The following is a 14,564-nucleotide window of genomic DNA, read 5'->3' as shown; positions in this document are numbered from 1 at the left end:
ACAAGCCTGTATTTGCAGATCATACTGAACTCTGCAGAGGAACTTGTTCAGTTTGTCATGTGTCTGTAATGCCATCCTTCCTGAGGATCTGGGAGCAGTCTGTAGACTGGCTTGCCTGCTTTCCTGCCTTGTTTGCCCTCCCATACTTGTTATGGGACCACAAGTCTGCCCACCATGTCACCAAAGGATCTGGCTATAGTGTATGTGCATGGGTATTCCACATCACTTAATCATAACCTGATGACGTGTATCCATCAGAAGATTGGGTGCCTTCATCTTGCATCTCATGAGAGATGCAGTTCTGGTCAGGTAGTGCACTAGTGCAGACCATTGCTAGTTGTCCTTGTTCCCATGTGAGCTCCTGTCAATGCTGTGTTTTGGCGAGGAATTATACAGGTCTCTTGCACGAAGCATCGCCATTTCTTGTTTTGACTCTAGCTCCTGCTTGCTTTGTCTAATCTTCTGAGGTGTGTTGCTCTTAACTGAAAGAGATGGTAAGCATTTGATTCTATCCACTGTTTTCATACTTCTCTGTAGGCTTCTTTCAGACCCCTGTAAGTCACCTTTTTTCCAGTGTCCCAACTCCCAGTACTGTTGTTTCAAGCCTAGATAATTTTTCATATTAAATTTCAAACCTGGAGCCTTTAGATCAAAGTGTATTTGTCGTGAATTACTTCCACCATTAATGTGGATGTACTGAATTCTTGCCATGTTTTGTACCAGTATCTTCGCACTTTCTGCTGCTGTCTTGTCAGTTCAAAATCACTGGATGTATAAATGTAAATGAAGATGAAGATACAGCTATGTTTCTCTTCAGTAACTTGCATACAGCTTCCTTAATTTATGGCTGTGTGAGATGGGTTTTTCTAGCCTTCTGCATATCCTGTCAAGGATACAGAGCTTCCTACCCCCCTCCAGCAGGAAAAAACATGCAAAGTGCCAGTGAAGGGTAGATAATGTTTCGCCTTAGTCCACTTCCTGAGTCAAGCTTTTTCCTTTGACCATGTAAAAGACAGACGGAGTTGAAAAAATCTCCTGATGTTGGACATCTAGGGATGTAAAGCCTTGAAGCATAGTGATCCTTAGAAGGCTTGCTATTGGGGATTGTACAAGTTTACTTTTGTACGCAATAAAATGCAGTATTGTTGATTTGTAGACTTCCCCACCTACACACTACAGTACTGACGTATCATGTTGTTTTTTGCTGATTCTTTAGAAAAATCAGGTACTTCTGGCCTGAATGTAATGTCTTGTAGTCAGAATAAAATGGCTCAAATTTGCTCTGAGTAATACTGGATCAATTTGCACTGTACTAAATTGTCTGTATTGACCTGTTTGTTATCGTGCCCACAGACAGCACAGAAATGCCATTCCTTTCTGCTCTGTGGGGAAGTGAGTCAGCTTGTACTAGATCCTCTTTTTCTTTTTCATAAGCTAGACTTTCCTGAGTTTGAAAGCTCTTTACCACAACTTGCAACGCAGCACTCTCGTGCATGTGAAACTTTTTCCTGTGCACCAGCACCTTTTCTGTAACAGAACGGAAGAGCTCGTGGTTCAACCTGTGCAATGTATACAACAGGAACTATTAAAAAATAAAGTGTGTTTGGGGGAAGGGGGTTGGTGACCGAAGGCAGAGGCACAAAGCAGGAGAAATATGCTGTAGGAAGGAGTGTATGTTGTCTGATGTATGCTTTTTTGAGAATTTTTCAGCTTAGAAAATTCTACAAAAAATATTTTGGTTTTCAACTTCTTTATCTGGTTTGACATGCCCAAGGACAGACCCTTGTTGGATCTAGGCCTATATACTAAAGATGCTTAAGATTTAACTGATGTTTGTTAAAAGCTAACCAACATTTGCCAGAAATTTGTTGTGTTGTGTAATTCTATGACCATACAGAAGTGACGTGGAACTTGAGTTTTTTGTATGATTGAGTTTTTTTATATGTATGTTTTTTGAATATATGTAATTATCAAAATGGTGATTGATCAAATGGCATAAGAAGTTGGTTTAATTCAGAAACCTGAGGGTATTGGTGTATAATCTGTAACATGGGTTTTAATTTTTTATTATTCCTGCTTGACTATTTTTTTTTTTTTTAAAACAATTTCACTTGCAATGTTGCATGTCATTTACATATAATTTTTGGCAAAAATTCACTGTTCTAATATAGTTTCTTGTCTACTTTTTTTTTTTTTTTTTTTTTTTTCAGAAAATCGAGATGGCCTGCATCAGGTAGTACACGAACACTTGGGAGAGTTGCTGCGTGTTTTAAAAGCAGTGATAAATAAACATCAGACCCTAAACTCAGTTGATATTCTTAGTGCTGCCGGAACAGTTATTGCAAAAGTAAAAGGTAAGGAATACTGCTTTTTAAATTCAGGGAGAAATTTAATGAGTGACTTGCTTGACTATGGCTTAGTGTTTTAGGTGGGATTCTTTGTATACAGAAGAAACAAGTTTTTTAATAGCAAAACATTAACACGTTTAATATACCTTCTCTAAGTGAAACGTAATATTAAATAGTTTGTTCTCCTATTGTAATAAAATTCTGTTGAAAGGAAGCTAGCTGCAAAACCACACTGAATTCTAAAAGCACAAACCTTTGATCTTGATCTGTTCTTTACCTTTATCTCAGAATAATATATCAGAATGATAAGCATCAGGTTTATCCACAGAGATTTGCCAAAAATCTTTGAGTTCTGTGAATTTATAGGGATGGTGTTAGATTTATATCAAGTGAAGAAATACTTAAATGAGCAATCCAAATCTGAATGGCCTAACTCTTCTTAAATAAATTTCTTAAAACAGATCATAAGCATGGTCAAGGTAACAACAAAGGATTGCAGGCATATATGTTAATACTTTCTGTTACTGGCCTTTACTGTTGCAGTTTTCTGTGTGTCAGACAGATACCAATGGTGTAGCATATAACTATTCGAGCCCAGTAAATCATAGCTGTTTCTTTTCTGTGTAGACTTTGACTACAGCTCTCCCTGTTCTATAAATTCACTATATTCCTGTGGAACAAGCAGTTTATTCAATGTAGCATGGAGAATGCTTTCAGTAGGGTTAAATCTGCACCTCTTATGTTATAATCAGGTGGAACGTCTTTGATCAGAGAAGTCTAGTTTAGTTTTTCTCCTTGTTCTATTTTTTTTCCTCATTTCCTCATTAATGTTAGTATGTCTGAATATATACTGCCAACTCAGTGAAGTAGGAATTTCACTGTTTAGCTGCCTGATTCTTGTACCTCAGATTCTTCCAGGCTTTTCCTAGCTTCTTTATATTAATATGTAGTTTTAGCTGTTTGTTTGATCCTGGAGTATGGCAGCTACTAGCAGCCCATTTTGTTTTTTATTCTGGCTGCATGTAGAATGTTCTGTAGGTCTCCCTGGTATTTGATATGATTGCAGGATTGTAACTCTGCAACCTCTGAGCTTGCTTTAGAGCATTGTATGTAACAGTAGAAAAATAGAGGGTATCCTTGAAATGTTGTTTGCCTGGCTGCTCTCTGGAAGACTGAAGTACATGTGTGAAATTGTAATCAGGTATGTATCAATGAGAACAGGTGAAATGTTCAGTGAGTGTAACTCTACAGCCACCTTATACAAGCTGTTCCCATGCTGTAGTGTTATGGTAAGATTCCTTTGTCTGTTGGACACAGGGCAATGTTGAGCTGCTCCTTCTTTAGTTAGAGCAACCTTGAGGAGAACTGACTCAAGATATGCAAGCAAATCAAATTATGTCAACCTTTGCTAAATCCCATTTCCAAAAATGTTTGCGATGATATCGATCCTTTCTGGACTACGTGCTTTATCAAGATTGCTATTGATATGCAGTGACCCAAACTGACTAATTCCTATGCCATTTGAGAGTACCATTGCTGGGTAAAGCAATTATTTTCATCCTCTTGTGAGGTAACGATGTTGATAGATCCCATAAATATGATGGTCTTCTTTATAGCAAGTGCACTTTTTCGTCATTTTTTTTGGTATTTGTTTTAATGTCCGTTCTTCATCCTTGGTCACTTTCTGTAGTTCTGTTACAGAACCAGTTAACCAGATATAGGCGTACATGTTTTTCTCCCATTCCCTTCTGAAGAGAAGCATTAAATACTTTGTTGAAATACATAATTTTTTGGGGGGTTGTGTTCTGGATGTTTCAAATTCTAATCAATTCCTTCAGAGTACTTGAAATTTTCTGAATCCGATACCATGCATAGTTATTCTCTCATCTTTTCACAGTGTTCGATCATAGAGTTTCAATAGCACTGAACCCTGGTCAGGTGTACTGGTGTTTCATACATTCTCTTACAGGCATCTATTTCTGCCTGGTTTGATAAGTAGCTGTTTTTTGAATAGTTACTTTAGGATTCATTCATTTCTCTGGATCTTCTGGAGCAGAAGAAGTAACTTGTATTAAGCTGCTTTTTGGTGATACAGATACTTACAAATACTTTTTGACTTTTTCTCATGGTAACAAGATTTAGTATGTTTGCACTTCAAATAAAAGCCTCAATGTTAGCTAGTTAAGTTCACTTACTGTTAATATGTTATCAGGAACTATAGTTGTAGGAGGACTGCATAATTTTCTAAATGGAAAGAGAAACTACTGTTAGGAAAACTACTGCATGTTGTATAAGTACTGAATTTTGAAGTAAATATTCTTTATTCTAAGAATGCCACTTGAAGCAAAAGCAGTACAGTCATGTCATCCAGTTTTCTGGCAAATGTATTCAGGTGGGTTGTTGTAAGACTGAGGTATGTCTGAAAAGTGTGTGTTCAGCCACAGCTCACTTGATATGATCTTGTGTGATGAGAAACCTCAAAGAAAAAAGCATATTAGTGGGTGATTTTACTACAGTTGGACTTTGGACTTGAGCTGGAATCGAGTACAAGTTTTGACACACACCAGGTTTCATTAATTTTTTAATAATTTTCTTATAGGCAATAGTTTGATAGTACTGAAAATCTAGCTTGAAGACTCTTGCTACAGTGACTGTATGGTGCACAGTGCTGATCTGATACAAATGTGTTCTTCTATTTAGAACATATAAATAAATTATCTGATACAATAAAAGACTGGTGTGGAATTACTCTTAATAGCATTCTGAATAGTTTCTCATGGAGTTACTCATCTGTCTCATAAGCAGCATATATTCAGCCGGCCTAGAATTGAGAAGCTGGCATAAATTGTCTGACTCTTCTTTGGCTAAAGCAAACACGAGCTCGCTCTGTGGTGAATCATCATTCTTCTGAGCCTGTGCTGTGTGACCTGGCACTGTGCAGTTCCCAAGTTAATTCCCAAGGAAATAGAGCCTGAGAGGAAGCTAAAGACCATGGTCTCCATCAGTCCTCCCTCAATATTTGTAGCCTTTGATACAAAAAACATGTACATGAAGACTTTAGTATCACTTACTACTGGTTGCTCAGTCACTTAGAGTATTCGTTATGTCTGGAGATAGAAATGGGAAGTTACAGGACTTCAGCTTGTTCAGATTGTTCCTTCAGTCTTCTCAGAGAACAGCAGAACCTTGGTTGTATGGAAAAGGCCTGTGTCCCCCCGCAGCATCATCTGTACTAAACGTGAGGGCAACTTGTCCCTCTCCTCAGCACCTGTTTGGTTCTCACAGCTGGTTTTTGTGTGAGCATTGCGTTACTCAGCGTCTGTGTTCAAACTGAAGTAAACTGCTGCTGGAAGTGAGGAAGTTCAAGTAAAAATATCACATGTTGCAGTGAATAGTGGTCATATCAGACCTTGAGTTTGCTTACAGTGGCCTGTCAGTAATACAAGGATTCACAGGTTTTCATGTGTGGTTATTTCACTAGAAGTAATGTAACTTCTGGATAAACAGGAAGCTACAAGAATGAGAGGACTCAGTAGGATAGAAATAGTATCCTTTTTCCTCTGTCTTCGCAGGCTGTGTTAATGTGACTTTATGGAATAAGTTCATCTGAATCATCTGCTTCTCGTCACTGGAAGACAGAACTATAAAAAGACGTGGAAGCACTCTGTAGTCAAATTTATGACTGGGAAGCTTAACCTGCCACAGAAAATTTCTAATGTTGTTTATATAGGAGGCAATGAAACAGCAGCAACTTGGGATTTACATGTGATTATTTTTTTTTCCTTTTCAGAAATAGAAGCTTTAACGTCTATTAACTTAACTGTTTTAGGTTCTTGAAAGATCTCTGTGAATCTGCGGAATGCCAGGTTTTCAGTCCTAGGTTGTATTTGGAACTTTAGACAGGGATGTATGGTTATTTTAACAAATTGTATGGTGATTTTAACAAATTGCCTTTGTTCTTAATGAAATCAGTTAGAGTAACTTTAGAGACAGTGATTGGGGGAAGAGTTGGAAATCTGGCTTGTGATAGGTTTTTAATACCTAATACTTTCTCTTTTGGACAGGTTGAAGGAGAAACTAACTATGTAGCATGTTACTTTAATCTTGTTACACAGTGATGTTTGGCAGAACAGATCATGTCAGACTCTACCATTCTAAACTGAGGCTGCAGGGAAATGTGGAGGGGAAGAAAAAAAACAAACAGCCTTGTTCTCTCAAGTTACACCTTTAATTGAATAGAATAGTTCAGTCGGAAGGAACCCACAAAAGTCATCAAGTCCAGCTGCCTGACCAATACAAGGCTAACCAAAGTTAAAGCGTACTATTGAGGGCACTGTCCAAATGGCTCTTGACACTGACAGGTGTGCGGCATCAACCACCTTTCTAAGAAGCCTGTTCCAGTGTTCAACCGCCCTTACGGTAAAGAAATTATTCTTTGTGCCCAACCGGAACCTCCCGTGGCACAACTTTGTGCTGTCCCTCATTTCCTGTCATCAGTTCCCAGGGAGCAGAGGCCAAGAGGCCAGCACCTCCCTTTGGGCTCCCCTGCCTCAGGAGCTGTAGAGAGAAATGAGGTCGCACCTCTGACTCCTCCTCTTCAGACCAGACAACAAAGTGTACTCTGCCTCTCCTCATAGGACATGCCCTCCTGTTCATCTCACAGTTGAACAATTCATCCAGAAGGATGCTGTGAGGGACAGTATCAAAGGCCTTACTGAAGTCCGGAAAGACCACATCACCTGCTTTCCCTTCATCCACCAAGCAGGTGACCTTGTTCTAGAATGATATCAAATTTAGAAGGCAGGAGTTGCCCTCCTTAACCCATGTTGACTATGCCTGATAACAGCTTAGTGATTTAAATGCATTTCAGTAACACACAGAATAATCTTCTCCATAAATTTTCCAGTGACTGAGGTAGAACTAACAGGTCTGTAGTTTCCTGGGTCAGCAGGGACATCCTCAGAATCTCAAGACCTTTGGTAAATTGTTGAGATAGGTCCAGCTGTAACAGCCACTAATTTCCTCCGTACTCTGGGATGAATCCTGTCAGGCCCCAGGAATGTTCAGCTGATACAACTTGGACATGATGTGGTTCACTGTGCCTCTATGCTTGTGAAGAGTGTCTTTTAAATGACACCTCACTCGATCTGGAAGAATTGAGACTTACTGAAGCTTCTCACTTGGAACTGATTCAAACTCCTACTTATGGAAGTCACTTCCCAGTCTGGCACACCGTCACACTCGTAGTTATTTTCCTATTCAGTGTCCTTAAATTGTTGTCAGCCACAGACAGCACAAAGTGCATGGTTCTCATGATCACATGCTGAATTTAAGGCTGCAATGTTGTTTCACACTAAATTGCGTTTCTTGACTTGATTGAATCCTTAGAATGAAAAGGGATTCCTGGTGAAGCTGAAAATTGCACTTAAGAATTCCTGGTTTAGATATGTTTCTTATAAGAGCTCAGTGTCAAAGTTAAACACCTCTAGCAGGGTGAAGTCATTTCAATTTGGTGTATCTGTGGTGTAAATTCAAAGCAAAACTTATTATGGAGCATGTAGGAAATGGTTCCTCAAACTTCTAAGTGCTAGAAGTAAGCTAATGGGAAGGTTGTCAAACCTAGTAGTAGGTAGAGGTGGGTGAAATTTTATGGCACAAGAGAACTCAAAGTGGAACTGGGGTGTGATGACAGGAAATAACAAGAAGCATTAAATACTTTTCATCTGAGGGGGGCATCTGTATTCTAGTTTGGTCTGTTTTCTTGTTTAAGTGGTGTTTTTTGTTTTTGAAACAATTCTGAAAGGTTCTTGAAAGCATTGTTGGGAATTTAAGGAAATACTCGGGTCCAATGAATCAGACAGTTGGTTCTGGCTTGCTGCTTAAAAGTCAGCTGGTGAGGCATGTGTTCAAGTTGTATTCTGTTTGAGGAAGTGGGTGGTGGTGCTGCTGTCTCAGCCTATCAGGTGTGAGAAAATCAAGCAGCAAAGAGAAAAACCTTCAGCCTCTTCATACTTGCCTGGGCTCTGCACGTAGCTGGCAAGGCAGCTTTGCTGCATCCAGTCCTGCACATGTCTCTGGGAGGGGGAAGGAGGAAGTGAGCAAACTGCTGCGGTTTCTAGCATATCCCCTGGGTTCCTGGGCTGTTCTGGCCTCACCGGACTGGCAGGGGATGAGAGAGCAACACAGGAGCTTGTGTGCTGTGTAGCTACTGTGAGCTGTCTCAGCTTCATCTTTTGAAGACCTTGGTCACGCATCAGTCTTGACGCTTGACAGCCTCTTCTGCAGTCTCAAACTGCTCAAGTATCCTCAGTCCAGCTCTCAGGATTTCAGCTTCCTGAAGTTCCACAGCGATTGCTGGTTCCCCAGCTTCTTCTATGCTTGGTTCAGAAAGCTTTAGAGAGCGTGACCCAGAAATAGAAACTCTGCAGTGTTTAGCAGCATTTTCATGAGGATACTGAGCCCACTTCAGTTTGAAGATAGTTCTGCTAGCATTGGAAGTAAAGATACATTTTCTTGCAAGCCAGATTTGCAGTTCAGGTACAAGCTTCTAGATCTTAATGTATTGCTAGAATATAGTTTTTTTTAAAGCCTGTCATGTGCAATCTGAAGTCTTACTTAAAAGCACTGCTACATTGCATTCTCACTTTGAAATGTGCGCAACTATAGATAGATAGCTGTCGCTTCCAGACATGGAAATATTACTATAGTTCATTGTTGTCAGTAGCTATTGTGTGCAGTCAGGATGTCCTGGGGAAAGAGCGTGCATGGTTTAAAGTTGATGTTAAGTACATCAGCATTCCAGCAGTTATAAGCTAGAAGAAAGCTGTTTGTATTTAGCTGAATTGGAGATTGGGCTAACCTTTTATTGTATCTATCTATATATATATATATTTTTTTTTTTTAATTTTTTTTTCATGTGGAGGAGAAGTAGTAACTGAAAATTTTTGAGATTTGTTTAGTTTGTTAGAGAACCTGCAAAGAAATGATTTCCCTGGTATGTAATACGTAAAGCTTAATAAAACTCTTCCTGGAAAAGAAAGGCAGAGCGAAACAGACGGCATTTCTTTAGGGAGAGATTTTCTATATTGTCTTGTTAACAAAGTGAAAGAACAGCTCTTTCTCTGAAGACTACAGCTAATGGATATCTGAATATTTCAGTGGTAAGTGCTTTCAACATACAGTCAGCTTTTGTAAGTTCCTTTTAACTTTGAAACAGTTTGCGTGTCATGCTGGCACTCAAATGATTTTTCCAGTCATTAGTGGCTGTTAATCAATTGATCTCATAATAACCATTGTTGCTTACTGATTTGGAATGCAAAGTTTAGATTTATAGTCAGTGTTATCTCAGGAAAGCTGAGACTTTCCACTAACCTGAATTTTAAAAACACATATATTAAAAAAAAATCCTCTGGTATTTAGAAAGTTGTTAAAAACTGTGGTGTTTTGAGTCTCATTTCAAACAAAGCTGCCAGAGTTCTTTTAATGTAATGTACCAGAAGAATTAAGAGGTGGGAGAAGCCTTAATTTAGCAGGGAACTGTGGCTACAGAGACTGTTAACATTTTTGTAATATGTGGTGGTTTTTTATTGCTGTAGGCTTATTACAACACATTTTTCCAGGTCTGCAAGTAATTGTGGAAATAGCCCACAGGAAGAATACATATTTTATGTAATAGCTTTGTCCAGAAATATTTGTTATAGAAATGTTGGTCAGGCCTGTTGGCGTGCTGTGTAAAAAGGAATGGATTCAATTGTGTTAATTTACTAGTTTAGATTTCCTTTGTGAAAGGAAAAGTTTTTATGGGGGAGCAGATTACTGTACTTTCTTTGTTTGTTACCCATTAGGGTTTAGGCACCTGGCAGGAAGCTTGAATGCTTTTAAAGATTAAAGTCTGTTACATTAATTTGTTAAGAAAACGTGCATAGAATGGATAATGGTATAAAGTGATTTAATTCTTGCTACTTTTAGAAGTCATAGCAGTTGATTATTTCCATATTACTACTTAAGATGTGGAGGGTTAATAGTCACAGATCTTGCAAAAAGGAATTAATAAAATCACAATAGAAGCGATGAAAAGGGGTGAATAACGGTATGTGTCACTGCAGTATTTCTGAAACAGTATATAACTTATAGTAATTTAGGCATGTAGTTGATGAAGTATATTGCATTGCTTAAATAAAATCAAGCATTTAAAAATACTAATGTGGGATTGTCACGGCTCCCCTTGTAAAACTGACTTCCATCGAAAGGACTCAGCTTTGGCTCAAAGGGGTATGTTTGACTTTTGTACAAAAAAAAAAAAATCCAGTTACCAATGATTTAGGAGTTGGGTTGGAAACTAGATGAAAAACACTGTGGTTTTTGTCTTCTCCTTTCTCTGTCCTCTCCCTTGTCTGGCAGTTGCATTAATAGAAACTCTGAAAGAATCATTTTTGATTCATTTTGAATGAATCAATTTGTCTCCATGTTATTCCAGTTTGTCATGGAAGCCTGTTAAAGGGTTAGTGTTGCCTGCCTAACTAATCTTCTTGGTTACCAGTTCAAATCATCTGGTTTGTTCAAAAATGTTCCTTTCCTATTTCGAAATAATGATAGCTATGCCTTGCTTCTTCCACACTTTTAACAGGCTGCAGGGGTTTTGTCAGACTATGAAGCTAATAACTGAAGCATTTTGCATTTGATGCTGCTTTTTGGTAGCTTTCTGTTTTTCAAAACAGAAACCCCATGTTCTGGGTGAACACAGGATTGCATACAGATAGAGGGGAGACACTCAAACTGCTGCTCATATTTTGAAGTATCTAACCAGAAAGGGAGAAGCAATTGTTCAAATACTTTGTTTCTGTTTTTGTGAGCTCTTTTTTGGCAGTGTCACTGCTGTGATTTGATTTGATGCTTACTATTCACCTATTCCACCAATATTACCATCATATTCCTGCACAAAGCTGCTGCTTAAGTGGGAAGATATAGGAAGTAAGGGTAATCTGTTTACATTGTGGGAAGCATCTGGAAGGTGGTCATTTCTTTCCTTTCAGGTTCTTAGAATTTTTTAATGTGTTTTTGAAATTGTTTAGAAGTATAATACTGCCTGTTCTATAGGAAACTGTATAAACTTGTCTTCAGGCACGGTGAACTTTCTTGACCCCACCTCTCACCCTTTGGTTTTCATCTTTTTCATAAGCGGTGAACTTCAAAGAAGTTAATGAAGAAAACAAGAGAGAACTCTTCAGTGAAATATTTGCTTCCATTGAAACATTGGCATTTACCTTTGGAAACGTGTAAGTTGGAATCTAAGAGTTGTAAAGAGCTCAGTGGAGCTGAATCAAAGTTAGATTTGAACAACAACAACATAAAAAGCCTTCTGTTTTCTTACAACCAAATACTGGCTGATAAAATAATTTAAATTGACCGTATTCAGAATGCTTTTTCTGCTTTGTTTTGATGTTTGTTTTTTTTTCTTAACGAGGGAAGCCATGATGGAAATAGATGGTATAGAAATGGTAGGACATAGTATAGAAATTGCAGGGAATTCAAAACTACTTCCGAAAATCTTTCTGCAGAACTTTTAAAGAGTGTTAGAGAGATGATCTGAATTTTTGTTCAGTGATCTGAAATCACGTAGGAGAATTAATGAAGTAACACAGCTCTTTGTTTTTCTGGTAGTGTTTCAGACTTCCTTATGGGAGATGTAGACAATGGCTCGTCACTGGGACTTCCTGTATCTCGGAGAAGTCAGGTAGGCTAAACGTTCTCAGTGTGTGAAATCATATCTTTTAAAGGAAATTTTAATTTCCACTGAAACTCTGTGCATCATGGGTCCAGGCTGCTTGAAGTCTTCTGAGTGTTAAAATAAGATTAAGCCCATGGAAAAAAAAAAAGTATTTAGGGTTTCAAGTACTTGTACATGTTCTCTGTTCTCAATGACATTGATGATTCAACTGGGCTAGCAGTTTAAAACTCCCTTTTAAACGCTCTGAAGGTGAGATTTAAAAAATGCTCAGTACCATATGCAGCTCTGAATTTTTGTTTATGTCAAATCAGACTTGCAGGTAAATCAATCCAGATTAATGTAATGAAAACGTGTATGCCAAGCAAAGTTGTAACAAGGTTTAAAAAAGTTTGTCTTTTTTTTAGGTTTTATTGATACGTACTTAAGACATAGCATTCCTTCATACAGGCTTGATCATAGCAATGCTGTACAGTTATGGTTGAGAAATAATCTTTTTAAATTTACACTGCTTGTTAACACATGAGAATAAGATGGACAATCATAGACATTCTTCTAAATCTGTAGCTGCTGCAAAGCTAGTCTTCCCAAAGGACATGGAAAGGAAGGAAGCTACTCAGAAGACTGGTTCCAGCAAAAAGAGGGTTAGGCTGATGAGAAAAATATGAAATAGCATAGAAGCCAGCATCTCAAGTAACGTAGATGAAATTATTTGAACAAGTGCTGTTTCAGATAGTCAATTAACCAGCAGAAGGAAGGTGATGAATGTGTTTGCTTTTAATCCTGTTATGGCTTAATTTCTTCGGAATATATTTTTACATTATGCTTCTAAATGTGGGGGTAGGTGGAAGCCGAGGAAAAAATACAGTTTAGTGAAATGAAGAAGAAATTCTAGTCTAGCTGCTCCAGAAGTCACCAGCTTGTATTTGAAGCCCCCTTTTTGTAGTGTCATTTGTTTTCTCTAATGTGGAAAGAACAAATTTAAATTTTGGAGCAGGTAGAATAATACGGTTCAATTTGTTGGAAATCTGTCTTAAATAAAATATGCATTGCATTCAGACACATTTTTAACAGATGATGCATTTCACTTTGTTTTGCAATTTAGAAAGTAATTTGGAGGCCAACTAGTAGATGTGTTAGGAGGAGCTAAGTGCAAAATATTTAAGTAGCTGTATTGACTTTTCATTCCTTCAGATCTGTACGTTCACTGGTTAAACATAGCAGCTAGCTCTATCTTAAAAAGATTAGAGCATAGCATTTTGATAGAAATTAACATATAAACAGTTTGAAGGTTAATTTAGGAGAAAGCTTTTAATTGCCTCTTAAGTTAAGGGCCTTCTTTGCTAAGCTATTGAGGATTGCTCCAAGGCTTCAGAGTTGAGGGGGTTGGTCTTGCTTCTCTAGACTACAGGGGTGCTTACATTCTTCAGTTCAGGCATTCGGCTTGAAGGCTTAAGTTAAGTGATATGTATACCCCCTCTTAGCAAGTGTAATTATTCTCATTTTAGTCCTTGTAGTACAACCAGAAGTACAAGGTAGAAACAAAGATATTTCTTAATTAAAAACACAAGAGCTTGAGAATATATTGGGAGAAGCGAGATGAGTATGTGTGACCTTTCATTGCTGAACAAGCTATTTGAATGCTATTGGACGCTGTGTCTGAAAGCACAGTAAGAGATGAATAAAATGTCAGTGTGCTGTTTGCGGAGTTTTGCCTTTGACAGATTGAGAATTCTCGGGCAATGGAAATACAGGCTTGGTTGAAGTTCAGTTTAAAATAAAATCTATGTACAAGTCAGCAAGTTTGGGTTTATGGGGGGGGGGCAGGCTTGCTGGGATGAGTCACTCACTGTCTTTTTGGTGGTGGTGGGTTGCGTTCTGACAAAGTAGTATATAAAGAGAAGTAGCAGAGCATCAATGGCAGTCTGTGTGCTTGCCTTTACAACGTGGTATTACATATTCATAGTGGGGTGAATTTGGATGGACAAATGAGCATTAAATAGCTGCCCTAACCAGGCTGTGTGCCTGAGTTACTGGAGAAGACTGAACCATTGTCAGGGCTAAAATGATTTAGGTTTTATAGAATGGGAAGTAATTTTTTAGGACCAAAACCTGTAAGTACTTAATGAATTAGCGTAAGATGTGGTTGGTTTTTTTTTCTATTTCTTGTTTATTCTAACCTAACAGTTGTATCCCACTTTAAAAGCTAAAATTTTTGCTGTGAAGTGAACAGTGATCAGGGATTTTTCTGATTTATGATCAGTTCTCATTTACATTTAAAAAAAAAAAATGCAAAAACCCCTTCTTGCATCATTGCTGCCATGCTCCATTTTAGCTTTGATGATAAAACAACACCAAAATCTAAAATGGAAACAAGTTCTTATTGTGAAGCTTAAGGCTATTTTGCAGCTATTTCCTTGTGTTTGCCTGCTCTCTGCTTCCGAGTTGTCTAGAGTAATTTTAATTGGCCTGGTTTGCAGCACAGTCCTACA

General features: G+C 38.1%; 2 protein-coding genes across 9 annotated transcripts in view; one reads left to right on the top strand and one right to left on the bottom strand.

Moving 5' to 3' along the window:
• ABCD3 (ATP binding cassette subfamily D member 3) overlaps positions 1-14,564 on the bottom strand; it is a 210,119-nt gene that overhangs the window by 74,495 nt on the left and 121,060 nt on the right. The gene's annotated exons all lie outside the window — the stretch shown is intronic.
• ARHGAP29 (Rho GTPase activating protein 29) overlaps positions 1-14,564 on the top strand; it is a 57,545-nt gene that overhangs the window by 26,279 nt on the left and 16,702 nt on the right. For 7 of the 8 annotated variants that reach the window (XM_021271822.4, XM_072041834.1, XM_027462360.3 and 4 more), the window contains 3 exons: positions 2,211-2,354; positions 11,527-11,623; positions 12,009-12,081. In XM_021271822.4, the coding sequence (XP_021127497.3) occupies positions 2,211-2,354; positions 11,527-11,623; positions 12,009-12,081 (314 nt within the window). Of the gene's footprint in view, positions 1-2,210; positions 2,355-7,968; positions 9,509-11,526; positions 11,624-12,008; positions 12,082-14,564 lie in introns of those variants that run through there. The other variant, XM_005018720.6, reaches the window with a different exon arrangement.

This window comes from Anas platyrhynchos, chromosome 8 (assembly GCF_047663525.1).
Source record: "Anas platyrhynchos isolate ZD024472 breed Pekin duck chromosome 8, IASCAAS_PekinDuck_T2T, whole genome shotgun sequence".
Taxonomy (NCBI): domain Eukaryota; kingdom Metazoa; phylum Chordata; class Aves; order Anseriformes; family Anatidae; genus Anas; species Anas platyrhynchos.
Note: the sequence above shows the minus strand (reverse complement) of the source record. Positions and strands in the feature narration are given on the sequence as shown.